The sequence below is a fragment of the Hipposideros armiger genome, unplaced genomic scaffold (assembly GCF_001890085.2).
Source record: "Hipposideros armiger isolate ML-2016 unplaced genomic scaffold, ASM189008v1 scaffold_443, whole genome shotgun sequence".
In the NCBI taxonomy this organism is placed as follows: Eukaryota; Metazoa; Chordata; class Mammalia; order Chiroptera; family Hipposideridae; genus Hipposideros; species Hipposideros armiger.
Genome location: NW_017731793.1, coordinates 163,864 through 182,436, shown reverse-complemented (window position 1 = coordinate 182,436; position 18,573 = coordinate 163,864). Strand labels below are relative to the sequence as shown.

General features: G+C 53.6%; 1 protein-coding gene across 2 annotated transcripts in view; it reads left to right on the top strand.

Moving 5' to 3' along the window:
* Positions 1–18,573, top strand: part of HIC2 (HIC ZBTB transcriptional repressor 2) — a 27,334-nt gene that overhangs the window by 1,733 nt on the left and 7,028 nt on the right. Inside the window, exons 2-3 of one of the 2 annotated variants that reach the window (XM_019665461.1) lie at positions 2,542–2,640; positions 4,380–11,043. In XM_019665461.1, coding sequence (XP_019521006.1) covers positions 2,615–2,640; positions 4,380–6,204 — 1,851 coding nt within the window. In that variant the 5' untranslated portion in view covers positions 2,542–2,614 and the 3' untranslated portion in view covers positions 6,205–11,043. Of the gene's footprint in view, positions 1–2,541; positions 2,641–4,379; positions 11,044–18,573 lie in introns of those variants that run through there. The other variant, XR_002126548.1, reaches the window with a different exon arrangement.

Genomic DNA, 18,573 nt, shown 5'->3' with positions numbered 1-18,573 from the left:
GCGTGCTGGTCTGTCTGTCTGTCTCTGTCCTGGGCCTGCCGGTGTGTGTGTGTGTGTGTGTGGTGTGTTAGGGCGGGGCAGTGGGCTTTCTGGCTTTTCTGTGGCAGGGGCCTGGAGGGGAAGAAAAGGAAATGAGAACTCAGCAAGGACCTATCCTGGTTCTTGGTGTAACCGCCCTGTTGGGTAGGTGGGTGTTGACCATTCTGTAAACAGGACCCGAGAAGGTGATCCAAGTCTTCAGCCAGGTCTCTGTTCATTCCCCCACACCCTTTGTGTTCACAAATGGGCAGAGCTGGTCCTCTCCCAGCAACTTGCATTCCTTCCCTTACCTGCCAGGCTCAGCCAAGCTGGGGACACCCTCCCACCTACCTGAAGGGAAGGGCCAAGTCTCAATCTTAGAGAAGAACCTGACTGTCCCACTGCCCCAGATCATGGGTTTCCTGGAGCCAACACTCCAGGCAGGCAGCGGGCCTGAGCTGGGCGTGGATCATTGGGGCTGATAGGCACACTGCCTGGGCCTGCTGCCAGGGGCCTGCTGGGTGCCAGGCAGTGTCCTCATTCCAGCCTGCGGTGGGCTCCTGCCAGGGCTGGGTACCAGTCCCTGTATGCAGTGGGGCATTGTTCTGCCAGCTTTCTGAACCAGCCCCTGTAGCCATGTTTGTACTTACCTGCTGCCCACCTTCCCACCCCCCACCCCCACCCAACCCAGACTGTGGCCTCTCTATGGTAGGTGCTTACTGTTCCCACACCGGATAGTGAGTGAGGGGGCAGAGGTCTCTGGCTGTCTATTTCACTGGGAAAAGGAGAGCAGTGCTTCATAGGGGTTCTGGCCCTGCATCAGGGGGCACCACCTCACCTGTGGTGAGGTTGCCTTGTTGCTTACACAGTAGTGACCCATACTCAGCCCAGCCTGGGGTAGATAGGTGGCAGGCAAGGCAGCATTAAGCTGGGTATGAACTCCCAGCAGGCAGCTTTGCTGAGGCCCCACCCGATGAAGGGTGCAGTGAGGCCCGCTCTGCCTTGTCCTGCTGAGTGTCCCTGTGAAGCGGTCAGGCTCTAGAGGAGTCAGGTCTGACCCAGCCTGGGAGACCTTTGTCAGTCACTTGGCTGGCCACAGGCTAGTGAAATGCTTTTCAGGGCTGAACAGGAGGGCCCCAGTCTTGTTCTGCCACGTGTCTAATAGTTGCTGGCCTGATCTCTGACAAGGGCAAGTAACCCCTAGTTACAGGGTCTGGCACGTGCTGATGCAGAGGCCACTGGGCAGATGCTCTGCCCATGCAGGGCTTGGGTTGTCCTGAGGCCCAGAGAGGAGTAGGCAGGGTGGCACAGGGCTGTATGGCAGGCATCTGGTCAGCTATGGCTTCCTGTCTGTTCGTACTGTCTGGTCACCAGTGTTGCAATAGTCTTTGCTCTCCTTCCCAAGACTGGGACCGGCTCTGTCCTACTGGCTGTCTCTGGCCTCACCTGGTAGGAGAGCTTGGACTCTTCACACAGGTGAGGGGCCTCATTAAATGTGGACACTCTTAGGCTGTTGGACCTACAGAGCTGGTTCTGCTGTCCTCTGGGCCATTGATGGGACCCCGAACCAACTGTGTCCCTCTCCTGCCTGGGCTACCCCTATGAGAGCGGAGCTGTGCTAGGGGCCCGAGAGACAGCTGGCAGGCTGGAGCTGAGGCCTCCCAGCCACCCCGCACCCCGGGTCTGGTCACATTCCTGAGGGACCTGCTGAGCCTCCCTGGCCCTGGGGGTGGGGGAAGGGCAGTCAGGGATGGGCTCCAGGCTGCTGCAGGCCTCCTCCCCCACCCTGGCTTCATTCCAAGGGACCCAAGGCCTGCCTTGTGGGGTTCAAGGAGCCAGAACCTCAGGACCCCCTCCCGTGGGACCTGAAGCCAGGGGTGGGGGTGGGGAGGGGCTGAGGGAGCCCACCTGCATCTGGTGGCAGCTGCCAGCTGCTTTGGCAGGCTGGTATTGAAAGGCGAGCTTGCAAAAACTCCTATGAGGAGAGGCCATGTGGTCAGGCTGGGCTGGGCAGGAGGGGGCTGGGCCCTCTGGGCAGGGAGGGGGTGAGAGCAGATCTGGAAGGGAAGGAGACTGGAGAGCCAGAAGCGGTTGAGACTGGTTCTTATAAATAGCCTATTGCACTAGTGCCTCCAATTTTTACCTTTTGTTATGTAAATGTGGCCAGTCTAGGAAGGACCTTGTCCAGGCCTCCTACCACCACACCCGCCAGGAATTGTGTGCCTGCCCCCAGCTCCCCAGGCCTAGGTGGTCCTTGGAGTACCCTAACTCTTCTGGGTGGGAGAAGGGTGCAGCACCTCCAAGCTTTCTAGACTTGCCACTTTCCCTGCCACTTGGCCTGATGGAGGAGCACTATGGCCACTATCTCCTGCCTGGCTGGCTGCCCCTGGTGTCCCAGTCAGACAGACCCCCCCCAGACCTTCTGGGAGCAAGGGCTCCAGGGCGACCGGCCACCTTTTTTACTGTTCCTCCCTTCCTAAATGATGGCTGTCTGGGTGACCATGTCCATCTTCTCCTCCCCAGGTGACCAGGCATTGATGCACCCCCAAGGGAGGCCACGTGCTCAAGGAGGCCACCCCCACTGGCTGCTGCTCACATGGTTTCTGGGCCCCTGGCACTCCGGTAGGCTGGGGAGGGGAAGCTGGGAGGGCCAGGGGAGGGGGAAGGGAGGCTTGGGGGAGGGAGGACATTGTCCACCTGCTCTTTCTGCAGGGGGCTTTCTGGGCGGCCCACACAGCTCTGCAGCTCTCAGCCTGCATCCTGGCCTGCAGTCCTTTGTGTGCGTGCAGCACTGGGCAGTGTGGAGGGGAGGCTGGGGCCTGCTGCTCTCGGCCCAGGGAGAATAGGTCGCTGTGAGCTCACAGGCTCTTAGAGGATGAGACCTCCTGTCCTCACCTGTCCCTTTGCCAGGCTTAGAGCACCAGGTGTTCTGGGTGCTGGTGGAGGTAACATTGCATTTCCCTGAGGCCAAGTGTCCTGGTCGGTATGGAAGCCGTGCCTTGGGCTCTTTGTCCTGCCTGGCTGACTGGGGCGAGGAATGGCAGAGGGGTGCCCTGACTGAGCAGCCTTACAGGGCCAGACTGGCCAGGCAGGTGTTTGCTGCCTCCTGCTGTTAGGCCCTGGGTGCCGCTTGATGCCCATCTGTTCAGAGTGAGCTCCAAAGCCTTCCTTGGGGTGCCAGTGTTTGCTAGGGTTTCGTTTTATCTGCAAACAAGGGCAGGTATGGGGCAAGGGGGAGCATTTGTATCACAGGGAGGCAGGTGGGTGCGATCCCTCCAGTCTCTGCCTCAAGGGAGGCAGGGCTGGGTACCCTGGTAGGAGCCAGAAGTCCCAGGTGGGGTGAGGCTCAGGACACTCAGTTACTTTCAGAAATTGCGCCCTGAGCAGGAGGTGAAGGTACCTTCTTCAAGGTACCTTCTCTGTGGTACACAGTTGCCTGTGGAAGGGTGAGTGCATGGTGAACACACTGCCACACAGCCAGCCCAGAGTTCTTGAAGAGGCCACGACCTCTGCGTGTTTATTATTTAATGACATCAGTTAGTGTCTGCGCCAGTCTGGCGAGGCCAGCCAGCCATCTTTCCCAAGCTCAGACTGTGCTGCCCTTCCCAGAAAGGACCCAGGGCCCAGACAGTGCCAGGGACTTGGCCCAGCCACCTTTTCTGCTTAGCACTCAGAGGCCCAGACTAGGAAGTGTTCCATGCTTTCCTGGGGTCGAGGCCCTTGTGGGGCGGGGGCTGCAGTGTCTGGGAGGTAGTAATGTGACATAAGCACATCTGAAAGCTTGGGAAGCCTCTAGGGTTGTTTGAGAGGCACCGGTGTAGAACGTAGGTCACAGACCAGAGCTCCATATTTAATTTGGCCTATGTGGTATTTAGGAAATGGACCTTGATTTAGCATTGGGAGATTTCACCTAAAAACCTGGTTTCTAGGTGGTCTTCAAAGCTGGGAAGCTGCATGCTCACAGAAGTTAGTCCACCCAGGGCTCCTGCTCCCAGCACATCATAGTCCTCTACTGGTCATTTTTGTGTCCCCTGTGGACTTCCTTTAGCGTGGAGATGGTACCCTGGGCTGTGGAGCCAAGTTCAATCCCAGTTTCTCTACTTGGCACTGAGTGACTTTCATTGTCCTGCTTCTGTTTTCTCATTGGTGCAAATGGTGCTAGCGCCATTGTCCTTTCTTGGGCATTGTGAATCCTTGATGGGCAGTGTGAGTCCCCTCCCTGTGTACTGTGCCCAAGGAGGCGGCCAGTGGACAGGTCAGCATGAAGGCCCCTCTGAGTGTCACTGTGGCCCACCTTGGCCTTGGGCCCTTGCACAAGAGTCCCAGTCAGCTAATGTGTGTACGCCTGTTCTTGCCCCCAGGTGGTACACGTGGGCAGGGCGTGGGGACATGGGGCCCGACATGGAGCTGCCCAGCCACTCAAAACAGCTCCTGCTGCAGCTAAACCAGCAGAGGACAAAGGGCTTCCTGTGTGATGTCATCATCATGGTGGAGAACTCCATCTTCCGGGCCCACAAGAACGTCCTGGCCGCCAGCAGCATCTACTTCAAGTCCCTGGTCCTACACGACAACCTCATCAACCTGGACACGGACATGGTCAGCTCCACGGTGTTCCAGCAGATCCTGGACTTCATCTACACGGGCAAACTGCTGCCCAGTGACCAGCCAGCCGAGCCCAACTTCAGCACTCTCCTCACTGCTGCCAGCTACCTCCAGCTGCCTGAGTTGGCAGCCCTCTGCCGCCGCAAGCTCAAGCGAGCCGGCAAGCCCTTTGGCTCTGGACGGGTGGGAGCTGCCGGAATGGGGCGGCCCTCTCGCAGCCAGCGGCTGTCTACAGCCTCCGTCATCCAGGCTCGGTATCCGGGGCTCATGGATGGGCGTAAGGGGTCCCACACCCCACAGGAGCTCCCCCAGGCCAAAGGCTCGGATGATGAGCTCTTCCTTGGCAGCTCGAACCAGGAAAGTGTGCACAGCCTGGGCCGTGCCGTGTGTCCAGCCAGTGGGGAGGCTGGCCTGGGCAGCTGCAGTACCAATGGGAGCAGTGGGGGCTGTGAGCAGGAGCTGGGCCTGGACCTGTCTAAGAAGAGCCCTCCCCTGCCGCCCGCCACCCCCGGTCCCCCCCTCACCCCCGATGACCCAGCCCAGATGAGCGACAGTCAGCACGGCTCGCCCCTCTCAGCCTCTGCCCCTCCAATTGCCAACAGTGCCTCTTACGCCGAGCTGGGGGGCACCCCCAGTGAGCCTATGGATCTGGATGGGGCTGAGGACAACCACCTGAGCCTGCTGGAGGGGCCTGGCGGGCAGCTCCGAAAGAGCCTCCGGCATTCGGCCCGCAAGAAGGAGTGGAGCAAGAAGGAGCCTATGGCAGGTTCCCCCTTTGAGCGGAGAGAATCGGGGCCCAAGGGCCCTTGCCCAGGGGAAGATAACGAGGGGCTTGGGGACAGGGTTCCCAATGGCATCCTGGCCAACAGTGTGGCAGGGGGCGGCCCCAGTGGGCCCTACGGGGAGCCCTCATACCCCTGTAAGGAGGAGGAGGAAAATGGCAAGGATGGGAGCGAGGACAGTGGGCAGAGCGGGAGCGAGGGGGGTAGTGGCCATGCCAGCTCCCACTACATGTACCGGCAGGAGGGCTATGAGACGGTGTCCTACGGGGACAACTTGTACGTGTGCATCCCCTGCGCCAAAGGCTTCCCCAGCTCCGAGCAGCTCAATGCCCATGTGGAGACACACACGGAGGAGGAGCTTTTCATTAAGGAGGAGGGTGCCTACGAGACAGGCAGTGGGGGTGCTGAGGAGGAAGCTGAGGACCTGTCCACACCCAGCGCAGCCTACGCAGCTGAGCCCCGGCCCTTCAAGTGCTCAGTGTGCGAGAAGACCTACAAGGACCCGGCCACCCTGCGGCAGCATGAGAAGACGCACTGGCTGACGAGGCCCTTCCCCTGCAACATCTGTGGCAAGATGTTCACGCAGCGCGGCACCATGACACGCCACATGCGCAGCCACCTGGGCCTGAAGCCCTTCGCCTGCGATGAGTGTGGCATGCGCTTCACCCGCCAGTACCGCCTGACCGAGCACATGCGTGTGCACTCAGGTGAGAAGCCCTACGAGTGCCAGCTCTGCGGTGGCAAGTTCACCCAGCAGCGCAACCTCCTCAGCCACCTGCGCATGCACACCTCCCCCTCCTAGAAGCCAAAGACCTTCTCTGGCCTTCGGGCGCCCTCTGCAGACCCGCTGCCCCCGGGAACAATGAAAGGAAGAAGCAAGGAGGCCGAGCAGGCCGACCCGGACCCCAGGTCCAGCGGGGGTGGCGGCACCTCCGGCCAGCCCCCGCACCCAGAGCTTTAATCCACAGTCTGTACCAAGGGAAGAGAGCGGAAGGAGGCCGGGTCCTAAGCCCCGCAGGTGTCTTGTGGGTGTGCAGTCTACCTCCAGATCCCGTCCAGGCCCCCGGCTCCCTGCCAGGGCCTCTGCAGGGCCTGTGGGAGTGGGTCACAGGGTTCACAGGGACCCGGCCTTTTTCCCACAGGTTGGAGCAGGGGGGAGTAGAGACCTCCACCCATGCTGGGAGGATCAGGGCTGCCTGTGGACAGGGGCAGTGTCCTGGGCACACGAGTGCTAGTCTGTGTGCGGGCCACCTTGGCACTATGGGGAGCAGTGCTGGATGGGAGGGGATGGAGTCCTCCCTCCTCGAGCCAGGGAGGCCCCCACCACCTACCTCTCCACAACTAAAGAGCCCTCTGGGCCTGTGTTGCTGTTATTCCTACTGATCTGTTCCTTTTTTCTTTATGAATTTTGTTTTTTAAACCAAAACCAACAAGAGTTTTCGTCCCGGCCCCTTGGGGCTGAGTCTGGGTCTGCAGACTGAATGTATGGGGCAGCTGCCCCTCCCACCCCACCCCCGCCCCGGCTGCAGGCCGTGGGGAGCCCACCCCTCCAGGCCCCAGAAGCCCTTCTTGGCCAAAGGCTTCCCTGGGCCCCGAGCCCCACCTCGGCTGCCTCAGGAGAGAGAGTGCTTTTCCTATAGTTTCCGAGGAATCTTCTTTGTTTAGAGGTACTTGTTTTTTATTAAGAGAAAAACCAGTGTAACGTTTATGTGAATGTTTGAACTGGAAGGTCTGGGGTTCGTGGGGGGAGGGGGGAGGCTGGACGGGGCGCCAGGGCCGTCGGTACTCTTGTTTTTCTTTTCTTTGTGTGTGTGGTGTGCGCGGTGCGTGTGGACAGATGTTGCGCTTTCCTTCTTCCTTACCTGTCAAGGTGGAGACACTTCTGACCTTTTGCTACCTCTTGAATTCACGAGAACAGTAAGTTGGTGACTGGCAGTTGAGGCCGTGACACTTTTGTTTTCCTCCCATTAGTGCGCACAGGAAGATGTGTGTTCGAGTGAGCCAGACTTGGGCTGGCTGGGCGGCCCTCTGGGGCTTGGCTGAGACCCAGCCCTGGGCGTCCCACCACACACGTTTTCAGTGGGGCCCTGCAGCTTTGGAGTCTCCAGGCTCGCCTGTGGGTTTTCTCCTGAGCACAGGGCTAGCTGTGGCCACCCTGAGAGGGTATTCTGTGAGTATGCTGCTGAGTGCCAGGTAGTCCGCATAACTCCATTCTGGGCCCAGGTAAGGGTGTGAGTACTTCAGCCCCATGGGAGCTCCCAGTGTGGGGCCAGGGGCTGGCAACTCCTGCTGAGCAACCTGGAAATGGGAGCAAGCTCCTTGCAGCTCCCTGCCAGGGCCAGGATGAGACAGAAGTGAGCCCCCCACCAGCCTGTTCCCTGGGCCTGCAAGCGTTGGAGCTTGGGAAAGCTGCAGCCCCACCTAGCCAGTGCAGAGGCGTGGTGAGGGAGGGGCTGACCAAAGTGATATGCCCTAGGGGACAGGGAGGAGACTTGCTCTGCTTGGGCATCACTCTAAGCAGTCCTGGCCCACGGCCACTCTGTTGCCAGGTTGGCTGCCTCCCAGTGGCTCACCCCTGTCTGGGGTTCCATCCCTCGCTCCTCACCTTGAGCTTTCCCTACCAGTCTCAGACACCTCCATGGGCCCAGAACCCAGCTTGAAAGGCCAGACCAAGGTTGCCACAGTTGGCTCCACTGTCCTCAGTCCACTGGAGCCACAGGGCTGTGTCAGCGGCTTTATCTTCTTCATTTTGCTTCATGCTTTTACTTCTTTTTTTCTTTCTACTTCAAGTTCAGACCAAAAAATTCCAGAGTCATCCCCTAGCCCCACCCCTCCAGAGACCCTCCAGCTAAAAACAGAGCCTGAGTTCAGGGACCCGAGTGGTGAATGGCGTGTTTTGGGAGTGAGGGCTCCTGGCTGAGCCCTCTGTGCGGTGCCCCCCAGCCCTGAGCCGGCTCCTCTTCCCTTTGGGTGGGAAATGGAGGACTGGACCCAGGGTTTCTTGTTCCAGCAGGTCATTGAGGGCAGGGCCTGTCCCAGGCCCCTCTGCTCTCCCAACCCCACCCCACTCCATCAGCACTTAAGCCACACGACACAAAGTCTGTACTGCATGGGAGGTGTACACACGCCCGGCCTATGTGTGGCCTCCCAGGCCATGGGCAGCCACAAACGTGAGGTGACTTGTGAAAGTAGGTGATTCATTTGCAGAGCTTCAGGGACTGGGCGCAAAGGCCCCTCACTCAACGACGTTTGTGCGACATAGTATTGTACCCACCTGAGTATTGTATCGAGCCTTTTCTGTATTTTAACAAGAAAGCAAAACACTAGTTTCCTATTTAAGATTTTAAGGGTTTGTGGGGCGGGACGGGATTGACACAACACTTGGTTTTGTTTTCTTTTTCCTTTGATTTCATGTGGAGTGTGTGCTTTCGAGAGTGTGCGTGGAGATGTGTTAAGAGCCTCACAAGGAAATTAGGCCGTTGGAGGCCAAGGGCGGCTTACAGTTCTCTGCTTTAGTCACTTAATTCCTGAATGTTTCGGAGAAACAGGAAACAAAATAGCAGATGTCATGTAGGAAAGAGAGGATAAACAACAAAAAAAAAAAAAAGAAAAAAAAAAGAAAGAAAAAAAAAAAAAAGCTCATACCCAAATTCACAAAACCTATTTTTTAAACCAAAGCACATTTTGAATGAGTATGGAACCTCAACGGGCTCAGAAAAAAAAAAACTAATATATTTATCTCATTGTTTACATAAACTTTTACAGTTTCAGACCTCAGCAGCTGTAAGGCCAGTCCCAGTGAGTCCCAACCTTCCTCTGAAGGCCATTCCAAGTTGGCCCTGGAACAGCTCGCGGGCAGAGGGGCAGGTGTGGAGGCCCCCTGGATTCACCTGAGCCCTCCTCCCCAGACCCAGGCCTCTCCAAGCCCAGCTGGCACCAAAGAGCTTGGGCCAGTGCTGACTGGCCCTCAGGCCTCCTGGCCATCCTGGCCAGCTGGCACAGCAGGAGGTGGCCATTGGCTCTGGTCACTGGACCCAAGTCTAGGCTTGGGCCCTGCGATAGAGGCAAGCCCCCCTCCCCCACCACCACTCCTCTAATCCCAGCCCCACTGCTGCTCTGCCCGCGACCCTGGGGTGGGTTGATGTGAGGGTCCTTCTCAAGCCAAAAAGCCAGGACCTTTGCACCGCTTCGACTCCAGCTGGTCCCCACCCCTGGGGGACACCCCTCACACACACCTGCCAGCAGCAGGAGGGGCTCACTGGGCTGGTCCTTACCAATACAGATGGTGCAAACACTCTGAACAGTGTTGTTTTTGTATCAATATGTTTGTGCAGTGATGAATGTATTTATTTCTCAGACTGGGGGCAAGCGAGTGGCAGGCCGGGCTCTGCCATGGCATGCTCCCACCAGACTGAGCCGCCACACGGGCTCATCCAGGATTGCAAAAAAGGCAAAAAAGGAAAGATGAACCTTTAAGCAAATAAGAATCTCAGAGACTTGCGGCATAGCCATACACCTCAGCCTGTGAAATGAACAATCTGGACCTAGACTTTCAGAACCTCATGCAGTTGTGTGTGTTTCCTGTTCATCACCACTGGGGGGCACTGGGCTGTCCCCTGCCCCCACCCCGTCAGTATTCACTGGACTTGGCCGAGTGCAGGAGTGTGATCTGGGCTGGTTGGCTGGGTGGGCAGACCCCAGGCCGCCCTCCCCCATGGCCGTCCTGAGTTGGGGTGAGGCCTCGGCAGCCAGGAGGGCAGGGTTCAGGGAAGAGGTGCCTGTATCCGTCCTGTTTGTGGAACGAAAGCAGAGGTGCCAGGCCTTAGGAGAACAAACAAGGGAATCTCCTTGCCATGCCCCCTGAAGGGACCAAGGCCCTAGCTCTTCCCCAGAGTCATGTTGGGGCAGATGTTATTGAACCTGTGAATCCGATGCCAAGGAGTGAGGGGATGGAGAGGGACCTAACCAGAGCCTCAGTCTGACATTCCAAATTTGGGGGTGGGTATGTGCTGTGGGAATTGAGGCTGCCCAGGACCCCCCAGCTTCAGTCACCCCACTTTAATTTTCTACCGGGAACCCCTCCCCCTACCTCACCTTGCTATTTATTGCTGTAATTTATTGACCTCAAAAATGCTGCATAACAGACCTCATTTGGGGCAGGGAGGATCCCCAGGGCTCCCCGCCCCTCCACTTGGCGGGGCCCTGTGGGGCCAGGTGCTGAGGGGAGCCTCTCTGTACCCCACCTATCACTTGCTTCCCCCCCCCCTTGGGGGACCCCATGTTGGGCACTGGCCCATTCATAAATACCTCGAGGGGGAGAGGGAGGGATGGGGTTATAGCTGTTTAATCAGAATTGGAAGAGGGATCATGTCCTACTTTATGCCCTTCCCAAATAGGGGGAGGGACACCGTGATCGCACTCCTGTACTGGCCACCGCCGCTGTCAGTCATTGCATTGAGTTCACGTCCCTCGAGAGTTTAGATAAATTCAGGTCAGAGCTGCAAGTGTGCAGCCCTCAAGTGTCATAGAAAAGCAATTCACCGACGACTGATCTCTCCATTCAGAAGCGTGCAGTCTTAATGTACAGTGATGAGAAACTGTTATTTTATGATCTTTTCATTAAAAGCTTGATTGAAAACTATTTTTCATGGTTCCTGTATTCTGTGGCTGTTCTTTCTCACTAAATGACAAACTGCTTTGCTCTCTCTGTCCAGTGCTTCTAAGACCCAGGATGGTCTGAGCTGGATGGGCATCTGCCCGCCACCATCTTAAGGGCGGGTTTCTGATGGGCTGGACCTCACTTGGTAGTGTGTGCCCATCCCGGGGTTGGGCACTGGTCCAGGGAACCAGCACTCTGGGGCTGGCATCCTCTTGGGCAGTGTTGGCCTCAGTTGGCTGAAGCAGTTTAGAAAGCAGTGGATATGTAGATAGGGGTGTGGACCTGGTGGCCTTGGTGAGGAGACATCTGGCCCATGCCCCGGGACCACCTGTTTGAGTAGCAGAGTTGGTCTGGGGCTGGGTGGGGGCTCTCATGCCCATTTGTCCTTCCTGTTGCTTTCTGCTTGGCCTTGGGGTTGAGGGAAAGGATAATTTGTCTCCAGGGGCAGGGACAATAGATTTGATTCCCTGGGGGACTGTCCCTCCCAGCCATCAGAGTGGGAGTCCCAGGATGAGTGAAGATGCTAGAGGAGGATCAGGAATGGGGCCAGGAGAGCAGAACTAGCTTAGACCCCTGACACTAGACTGCAGGTGTCCCAAGTGGCTCCAGGGCAGCAGCAGAGGAGCCTGGCACCCCAGACCTAGAACACGGCGTTGGCGCTCTACATTGTGGTAAGTGCCATTCAATCCTTTTAAAATTCTTCTTAGTCTTTTTGTTTTACCAAAGCAATACCTAAACATAGTTTAAATAAATGGTTCATAAAAAGGCTTAAGACAAAAAATAGCATTTGTCCCCCCCAACCCAATCCTACATTATGCAGGCAACCACTTTTAATCCTTGTAGCATTTTCTTCTGCATTTATCTCCACATTTCTAAATACTAGTCTTACACTCCTGTCTTAATTCATTCTTTTTCTTTTATTTTTTAATATGCAAGCAGAGTTTATTAGTGACACAGTCTCAGGGAAGAGAACGGGCCTAGACAAGGTGCAAGGAAGGGGGAGGTTGGGAGAATATGTGGGCGAGAGCTGGCGCACACACACAAAAAAGCTTAAGTTATTCTTTTTAGAGTCTGGACTTACAGGATTTTAGTTTTTGTTCATTTATTCCCTCTGCCTTATGGTCCTCAAATAGTTTAGTTTAATCTAGAGGTTGATTTCTACTTTTCTGTAAGGTAGCCAATAGGAAATATTTTAGGCTTTGTGGGCCATGAAGTCTCTGGTGACTACTCAGTTCTGCTGTCACAGTGCAAAAGCAGCTGTCAACAGTGTAAGCAGATGGGCAAAGCTGTGTTCCATTTAACTTTATATAAAAACTGGTGCAGCGTGCAGTTTGCCAATCCATATTTGTTATCACTATGTAACTGTTTACTGCTGAGGCAAGTGGTGTACTAGGTTATTTTTGTACAATTTCTTATTTTTTCTTGAGGTTAATAATTTTTTTCTATAGCTCAGTTTGACTTGAGTCCCCATCTTCCTTCACCCTTTAACTCTGAAATGCCTCCCAGTACAGTTTTCCACAGGATTGGACACTATCTTTTCTGCAGTTTTTTTCCCCAGGGGACATTCTGGAGCCTGCTGTTGTCCTGTACAGATTGGGCTGAGGTTCTCTTGCCTTTTTGTCCTGCATTGGAAGCCCTGCTTTCTGGACCCCATGCGTTCTTTAGTTACATGCTTGTTTTGGTCGCGTGTTTTCTCCTGTACCATCCTGAGAAAGAACACAAGGGAAGTAGGTTTTTTGAGACTTTGTTGAAAAATTTTAAACCACACAGAATTGGTAGTTTAGCTGGGTATAGAATTGAAGGTTGAATATCATTTTTCTGCTGAAATTTGAAGGTGTTAACTCTGTTGGCATCTACCTTCCAACATGATGAAAAATCCAGTTCCCTTTGTATGTCACCCTGTTTTCTCCTTGGAAACTTTTAGTGTCGTCTATCTTAGTTTGTCCATTCATTGGGCTGTGCACTTGATGGGTTGGTTTCACTCTGGAGACTTATTCCCTCAGTAAACTCTTAGTGATTAAAAAAAAAAAATCAGCAGGGCCGGCCGAGTGGCGCGATGGTTAAGAACTCGCTTGGGATGCCAGAGGGCCCCGGTTCGGATCCCACATATGAGGGCCAGTGACACTGCCCTCCACAGCTAAGATGCTGAACAACAGCTCAACCTGGAGCTGGGCTGCCATGAGTCGCCGGCGACGGCGTGGGCTGCAGTCCCTGTGGCAGTGGATTGCCATGGGCTACCGTGTGTAGCCAGCAGCCAGCGTGAGCGGCCAGCAGCCAGCGTGAGCGGCCAGCAGCCGCAGTGAGCGGCCGTCCAGAAGCCGGCGACTGATCTGCCTCGCCAGAGAAGAGCGCAATGATGGTGCCAACTTGGGCCAGTGAAGCAACGTCCTCCACAACTAGACTGAAGAACAAAACGACAGCAACTTGTCTGTTCCCCTTTCCCCAATTCCCCAGCACTGTTCCCATCCCCCCAATTCCCCAATAAAAATCTTTAAAAAAAAAAAATCAGCAATTATTTTTAATTTACTTTGTTCTGTTAGTTCATTGATTATTGCATTTTTTCTCTTTTCATGGACGTAACCTCTCTAAGAAAATTTTTTTTTTTTTTAGAGATTTTGGGGAATTGTGGGGAGAGAACAGCATTGGGGAATCGGGGAAGGGAAACAAACAGACAAATTGCTGGGGTTTTTTTGTTCTTCAGTCTAGTTGTGGAGGACGTTGCTTCACTGGCCCATGTTGGTATGATCAATGTACTCTTCCCGGGTGAGGCAATCGGTCGCCGATCATTGGTCAGCCGCTCACAGTGGCTCCCAGCAGCTCACACCGGCTGCTGGCCACTCATGCTGGCTGCCAGCCACTCATGTAGCTCACGGCAGTCCACTGCAGCCCTGCTGCAGCCTACTCTGTCGCTGGCGATTTACAGCAGCCCAGCTTCAGGTCGAGCTGTTGTTCATCATCTTAGCTGTAGAGGGCGAGTGTCACTGGCCCTCAGTGTGGGATCCGAACCGCAGCCCTGCTGGTCAGAGCTGGCACTCCCAAGCAAGCTCTTAACTAGCTAAGCCACTCGGCTGGCACTCTAAGGAAACTTTAATTTTTTGTATTTTCATGTGTTCTTCACATTTATCTTTTGGGTTTTCGGAAAAGTCATGACACGTTTGTGACAGATGGCACTAGTAATTTTTGTAAGTACTAGCGTCATTCGCATCTATGTTATTGCTATGTCATTTGACAGCTAACATTCTAAAAATAAATTGAGCGACTTGGTTTGAGTTTTGATTTTACAAGTTGAAGATGAAAAACCAAACCGTGCATTTTTGCCATATTTTACTGTATTACTTCCATAAAGGGAAGAACGAGAGTCAAGCTTGTGAAAAGTTGCATAAAGTTTATGGTGACAATGCTCTACAAGAACGTCAGTGCCGGACCAACCAAAGTGGCTCGTTGGTTAAGAGTTGGCTTCAGATGCCAGCTCTGAGCAGCAGGGCCCCGGTTCGGATCCCACATGATGGCCAGTGACACTGTGCCCTCTACAGCTAAGATGGTGAACAACAGCTTGACCTGGAGCTGGGCTGCTGTGAGTCGCCAGCAACGGCTTAGGTTGCAGTGGGGCTGGCTGGCAGTGGACATGAGCTTTCGTGAGCTGCTGTGAGTCACCGTGAGCAGCCGTCCAATGGCCGGCGAGCGACTGCCTCACCCGGGAAGAGTGCAATAATAAAACCAACATGGGCCAGTGAAGCAATGTCCTCCACAACTAGACTGAAAAACAAAAGGACAGCAACTTGTCTGTTCCCCTTCCCTGATTCCCCAATGCTGTTCACCTCCCCCAATTCCCCCATAAAATCTTAAAAAAAAAAAAAAAGAACAACAGTGCCAACGATGGTTCATGAAATTCCATGCTGGTGATTTTGATCTCAACGACGCTCCTTGATCAGGGAGGCCCACCGAGGTTGATGACAAAATAAGGGCTTGATTGAGTCAAACCCACCTTACACGAGACGAGAAATTGCAGAAACATTGAACATCCATCATTGAAGCGTTCATGACCACCCGAAGAAGCTGGGATACGTAAGCAAGCTCGATATTTGGGTTCCGCATGAACTCAAGTTCATTTTACAGCACGTACAAACATCTGCAATATGCTCTTGAAACAGGAAAAGGATCCTTTTTTGAAGTCACTGATAACTGGTGATGAGAAGTGGATTGTTTACAACAACGTGTGTGCAAACGGTCTTGGTCTCGACGTGATGATTCGCCTCAAACGACATTGAAAGCAGACATTCATCAGAGGAAGGTTATGCTCTCAGTGTGGTGGGATTTTAAAGGTGTCATGTTTTTCGAGCTCCTACCAAGAAACCAAACAATCAGTTCGAATGTGTACTGTCGGCAGTTGGACAGTTGGAATAAATCCATCATCCAGAAACATCCAGGGCTTGTTAATTGTAAAGGAGTTGTGTTCCATCGTGACAGTGCGGGATGACACACAAGTTTGATCACCCGTAAAATATTATTGGAGCTTGGATGGGATGAGTTGCCACACCCACCATACTCACCTGACCTTGCACCATCAGACTTCCACTTGTTTCGCTGTCTTCAAAACTCCTTGCGTGGTATAACGTTCAATTCAGATGAGGCTGTAAATCACCTTGTTCAATTTTTCACAAAGACAGGTCCTTCTATGAATGAGGAATTGTGAAGCTCACTGAAAGATGGCAAAAAGTTATCGAACAAAACGGGCAATATATCATTGATTGATCTTTGTTCTTTATATAAATAAATGACCTTTGAAAAACATAGACGAAATACGTCATGACTTTTCCGACAACCAAACAGTTCTCTTTTAGATCCCCACTTTCAGCTTGCTATACTGTTAAAGGCTTTCCTCAAGTGTTGGGTGACCTTGGCAGGGTCTCATATTTAAGAATGAGTCCCTAGTAGGCTGCTTGGACCCAATCCAATGGCCAACTAAGATCACAGTTACCCTTGCACGGTGGGATGGAGGGAGGTGAGATGCCAATTTCATGTGTACTGAGCCAGCTGTGGTGCTTCTGACAGAGAAGGACAAGGCGAGGGCCTTATGTCAAACTACCCTGGAGCCTCTTAGCACCAAAACCTTGAAGAATGCTCTAGAGAAGGGTGAAAGGTGAAACGAAATACTCTTTCAGCCTGAGCTCAGGCCAAGGTGAGGATCAGGAGTAATTCTGAGGTTAGAGTTATAGGCGCTACTGTTATCTTTCATAAAATCTTTCATAAAGTGTTTTGTTTAAAACATGCCTCTTTCGGGCCGGCCGAGTGGTGCGTTGGTTAAGAACTGGCTTGGGACTCCAGAGGCCCCGGTTCGGATCCCACATATGAAGGCCAGTGCCACTGCCCTCTACAGCTAAGATGCTGAACAACAGCTCAACCTGGAGCTGGGCTGCCATGAGTCGCTGGAGACAGCGGCGTAGGCTGCAGTCCCTGTGGCAGTGGGTTGTCATGGGCTACCGTGTGTACCCAGCAGCCAGCACGAGCGGCCAGCAGCCGCTGTGAGCAGCTGTCCAGAAGCCAGCGACTGATCTGCCTTGCCTGGGAAGAGCGCAATGATGGTGCCAACTTGGGCCAGTGAAGCAACGTCCTCCACAGCTAGACTGAGGAACAAAATGACAGCAACTTGTCTGTTCCCCTTCTCCCAACTCCCCAGCGCTGTTCCCCTCCCTCAATTCCCCAATAAAATATATTTTTTTTAAATGCCTCTTTCCAAAAGCCATTTGAGGAAGATTGTCTTCTACCAAGAAATTCTATGTAGTGGAGACTGAGCCAAGAAAAGGAGCAGCCATAGGACAAAAGCTGTTGGCCATGTGGCTGAAAATCATGATTGAGTGTCAGTTGCTCTGCGTGCCTTGGTGTCAAAAAGAAAAAAGAAGAAGAAGCTGGTCCATCTTTATGCATGAGCAAGTATCCCCCAATGCTAAATATTTCAAGAAGTGTTTCCCACAGGCCCTTCTACAAGGACATTTTTCTAAGTTGTACAGCAGAGGTAGAGGAAGCTTTTGAATGGCTCCTTCTCCAAACCTGGTAAAAGCCAGGGCGCATCATTGAAAGGTCTCAGTGCTATAACATGTTACTGTTGGTGATTCTGAAAGTCCATCCCTGCCTCTGTGGGGCTGTTAGGTAACTTACACACATGCATTACCTTTCCAGGATCTGAATTAGAATGTGTAGATATGTGTGAGACCTACGTTTGAGTGGCCCAAGCCACCTACATGCTGTTCCCTACGTAGCACAGGCCACCAGACCAGGAACCTAAACGAACAGCACTGAAGGGGGAGGTCTTTGAAAGGGGAAGTCACTGACGGGCTGGCTGGTAGCAGATGGGTGCTCAGGCTGCGACAGCATGAACAGCCTCCCTGGGGAACACGTGGCCAGGTGCCCCAGACCCGTGTGAAGGAGAGCGAGGGTCACCTGGCTGAGTGGCCATTGGGCAGGGCAGGGAGAACCAAGAATGTATTGTTGCCTGAGGGGCTGAAACTAAAGGAAGCAATGATGATGATAATGGTTTCCGCCTCCCCCCCCCTCCCCGCCGTGAGTAGAGGGGAGACCCCAGTGCAGGTGAGCGGCTTTAACGGAGGTGGAGACCTCCTGCCTCCCTTGGATGAGTCCAGTGTCAGGGGCCCCCTCCACCTCTCCCCAGAGTGAGCCTGGTCAGGCGAGTCCTGGTAGCCTCCCACAGCTGGGTGAGCTGAAGAGCAGGTTGGATCCATCAAACTGGAGCCCTGTCTGGTAGGTGACTGTGGGCTGAGTGGGTCTGTATCCAGAGGTTATAATTTTGGGTAGCTTTCACCTTTTGTCTATATTACAGTGCTTTTCTCTAAATTACAAACATTTATTTTTTTTATTATAAAAGCAACAAATGTTGATTTTAAAAATTGAAAAACCCCAGTACACAGAAAGGAGCAAGTCAGAAAGTTCATAATCTGGCCTTTAGAGGTGACTGTTCTGTTACAGGTAACTTAACCTTTAACAGGGCTCTTCTATATGAAGAAGAGCAATGATAGGAATTGGTCAACGAGGACCACAAAGGCCAAGGTCAGGAAAGGTGATGACTGAGCAGTGATTCAAGAGAAGGCTGTTCCATGTATAGGGGACCAGCATAGGAAAAGTACTGAGACATGAAACTAGTTTATTTAAAGGACTAAAATGGAGTTCACTTTAGCTGTAAGCGGGAAATGGCAAGAGGCTAAGGGCCCAAACATAGGGGGACTTTGTATGCCAGGCAAAAGAAGCTGGGATTTTGGATTTCATTCTTTAAGTTAATGGGGTCTCTTGTTTTTGTTGCTTAAAGCCATGTAACTCTTTTTATTAGATCATTGTTGGCCGGCTGAATAGCTCATTGGTTAGGAGTTGACTTGGAAGCGCAAACTCTGAGCAGCAGGGCCTCCAGTTCAGATCCCACATGGGCCAGTGACACTGCCCTCTACAGCTAAGATGGTGAGCAACAGCTCGACCTGGAGCTGGGCTGCTGTGAGTGGCCAGCAG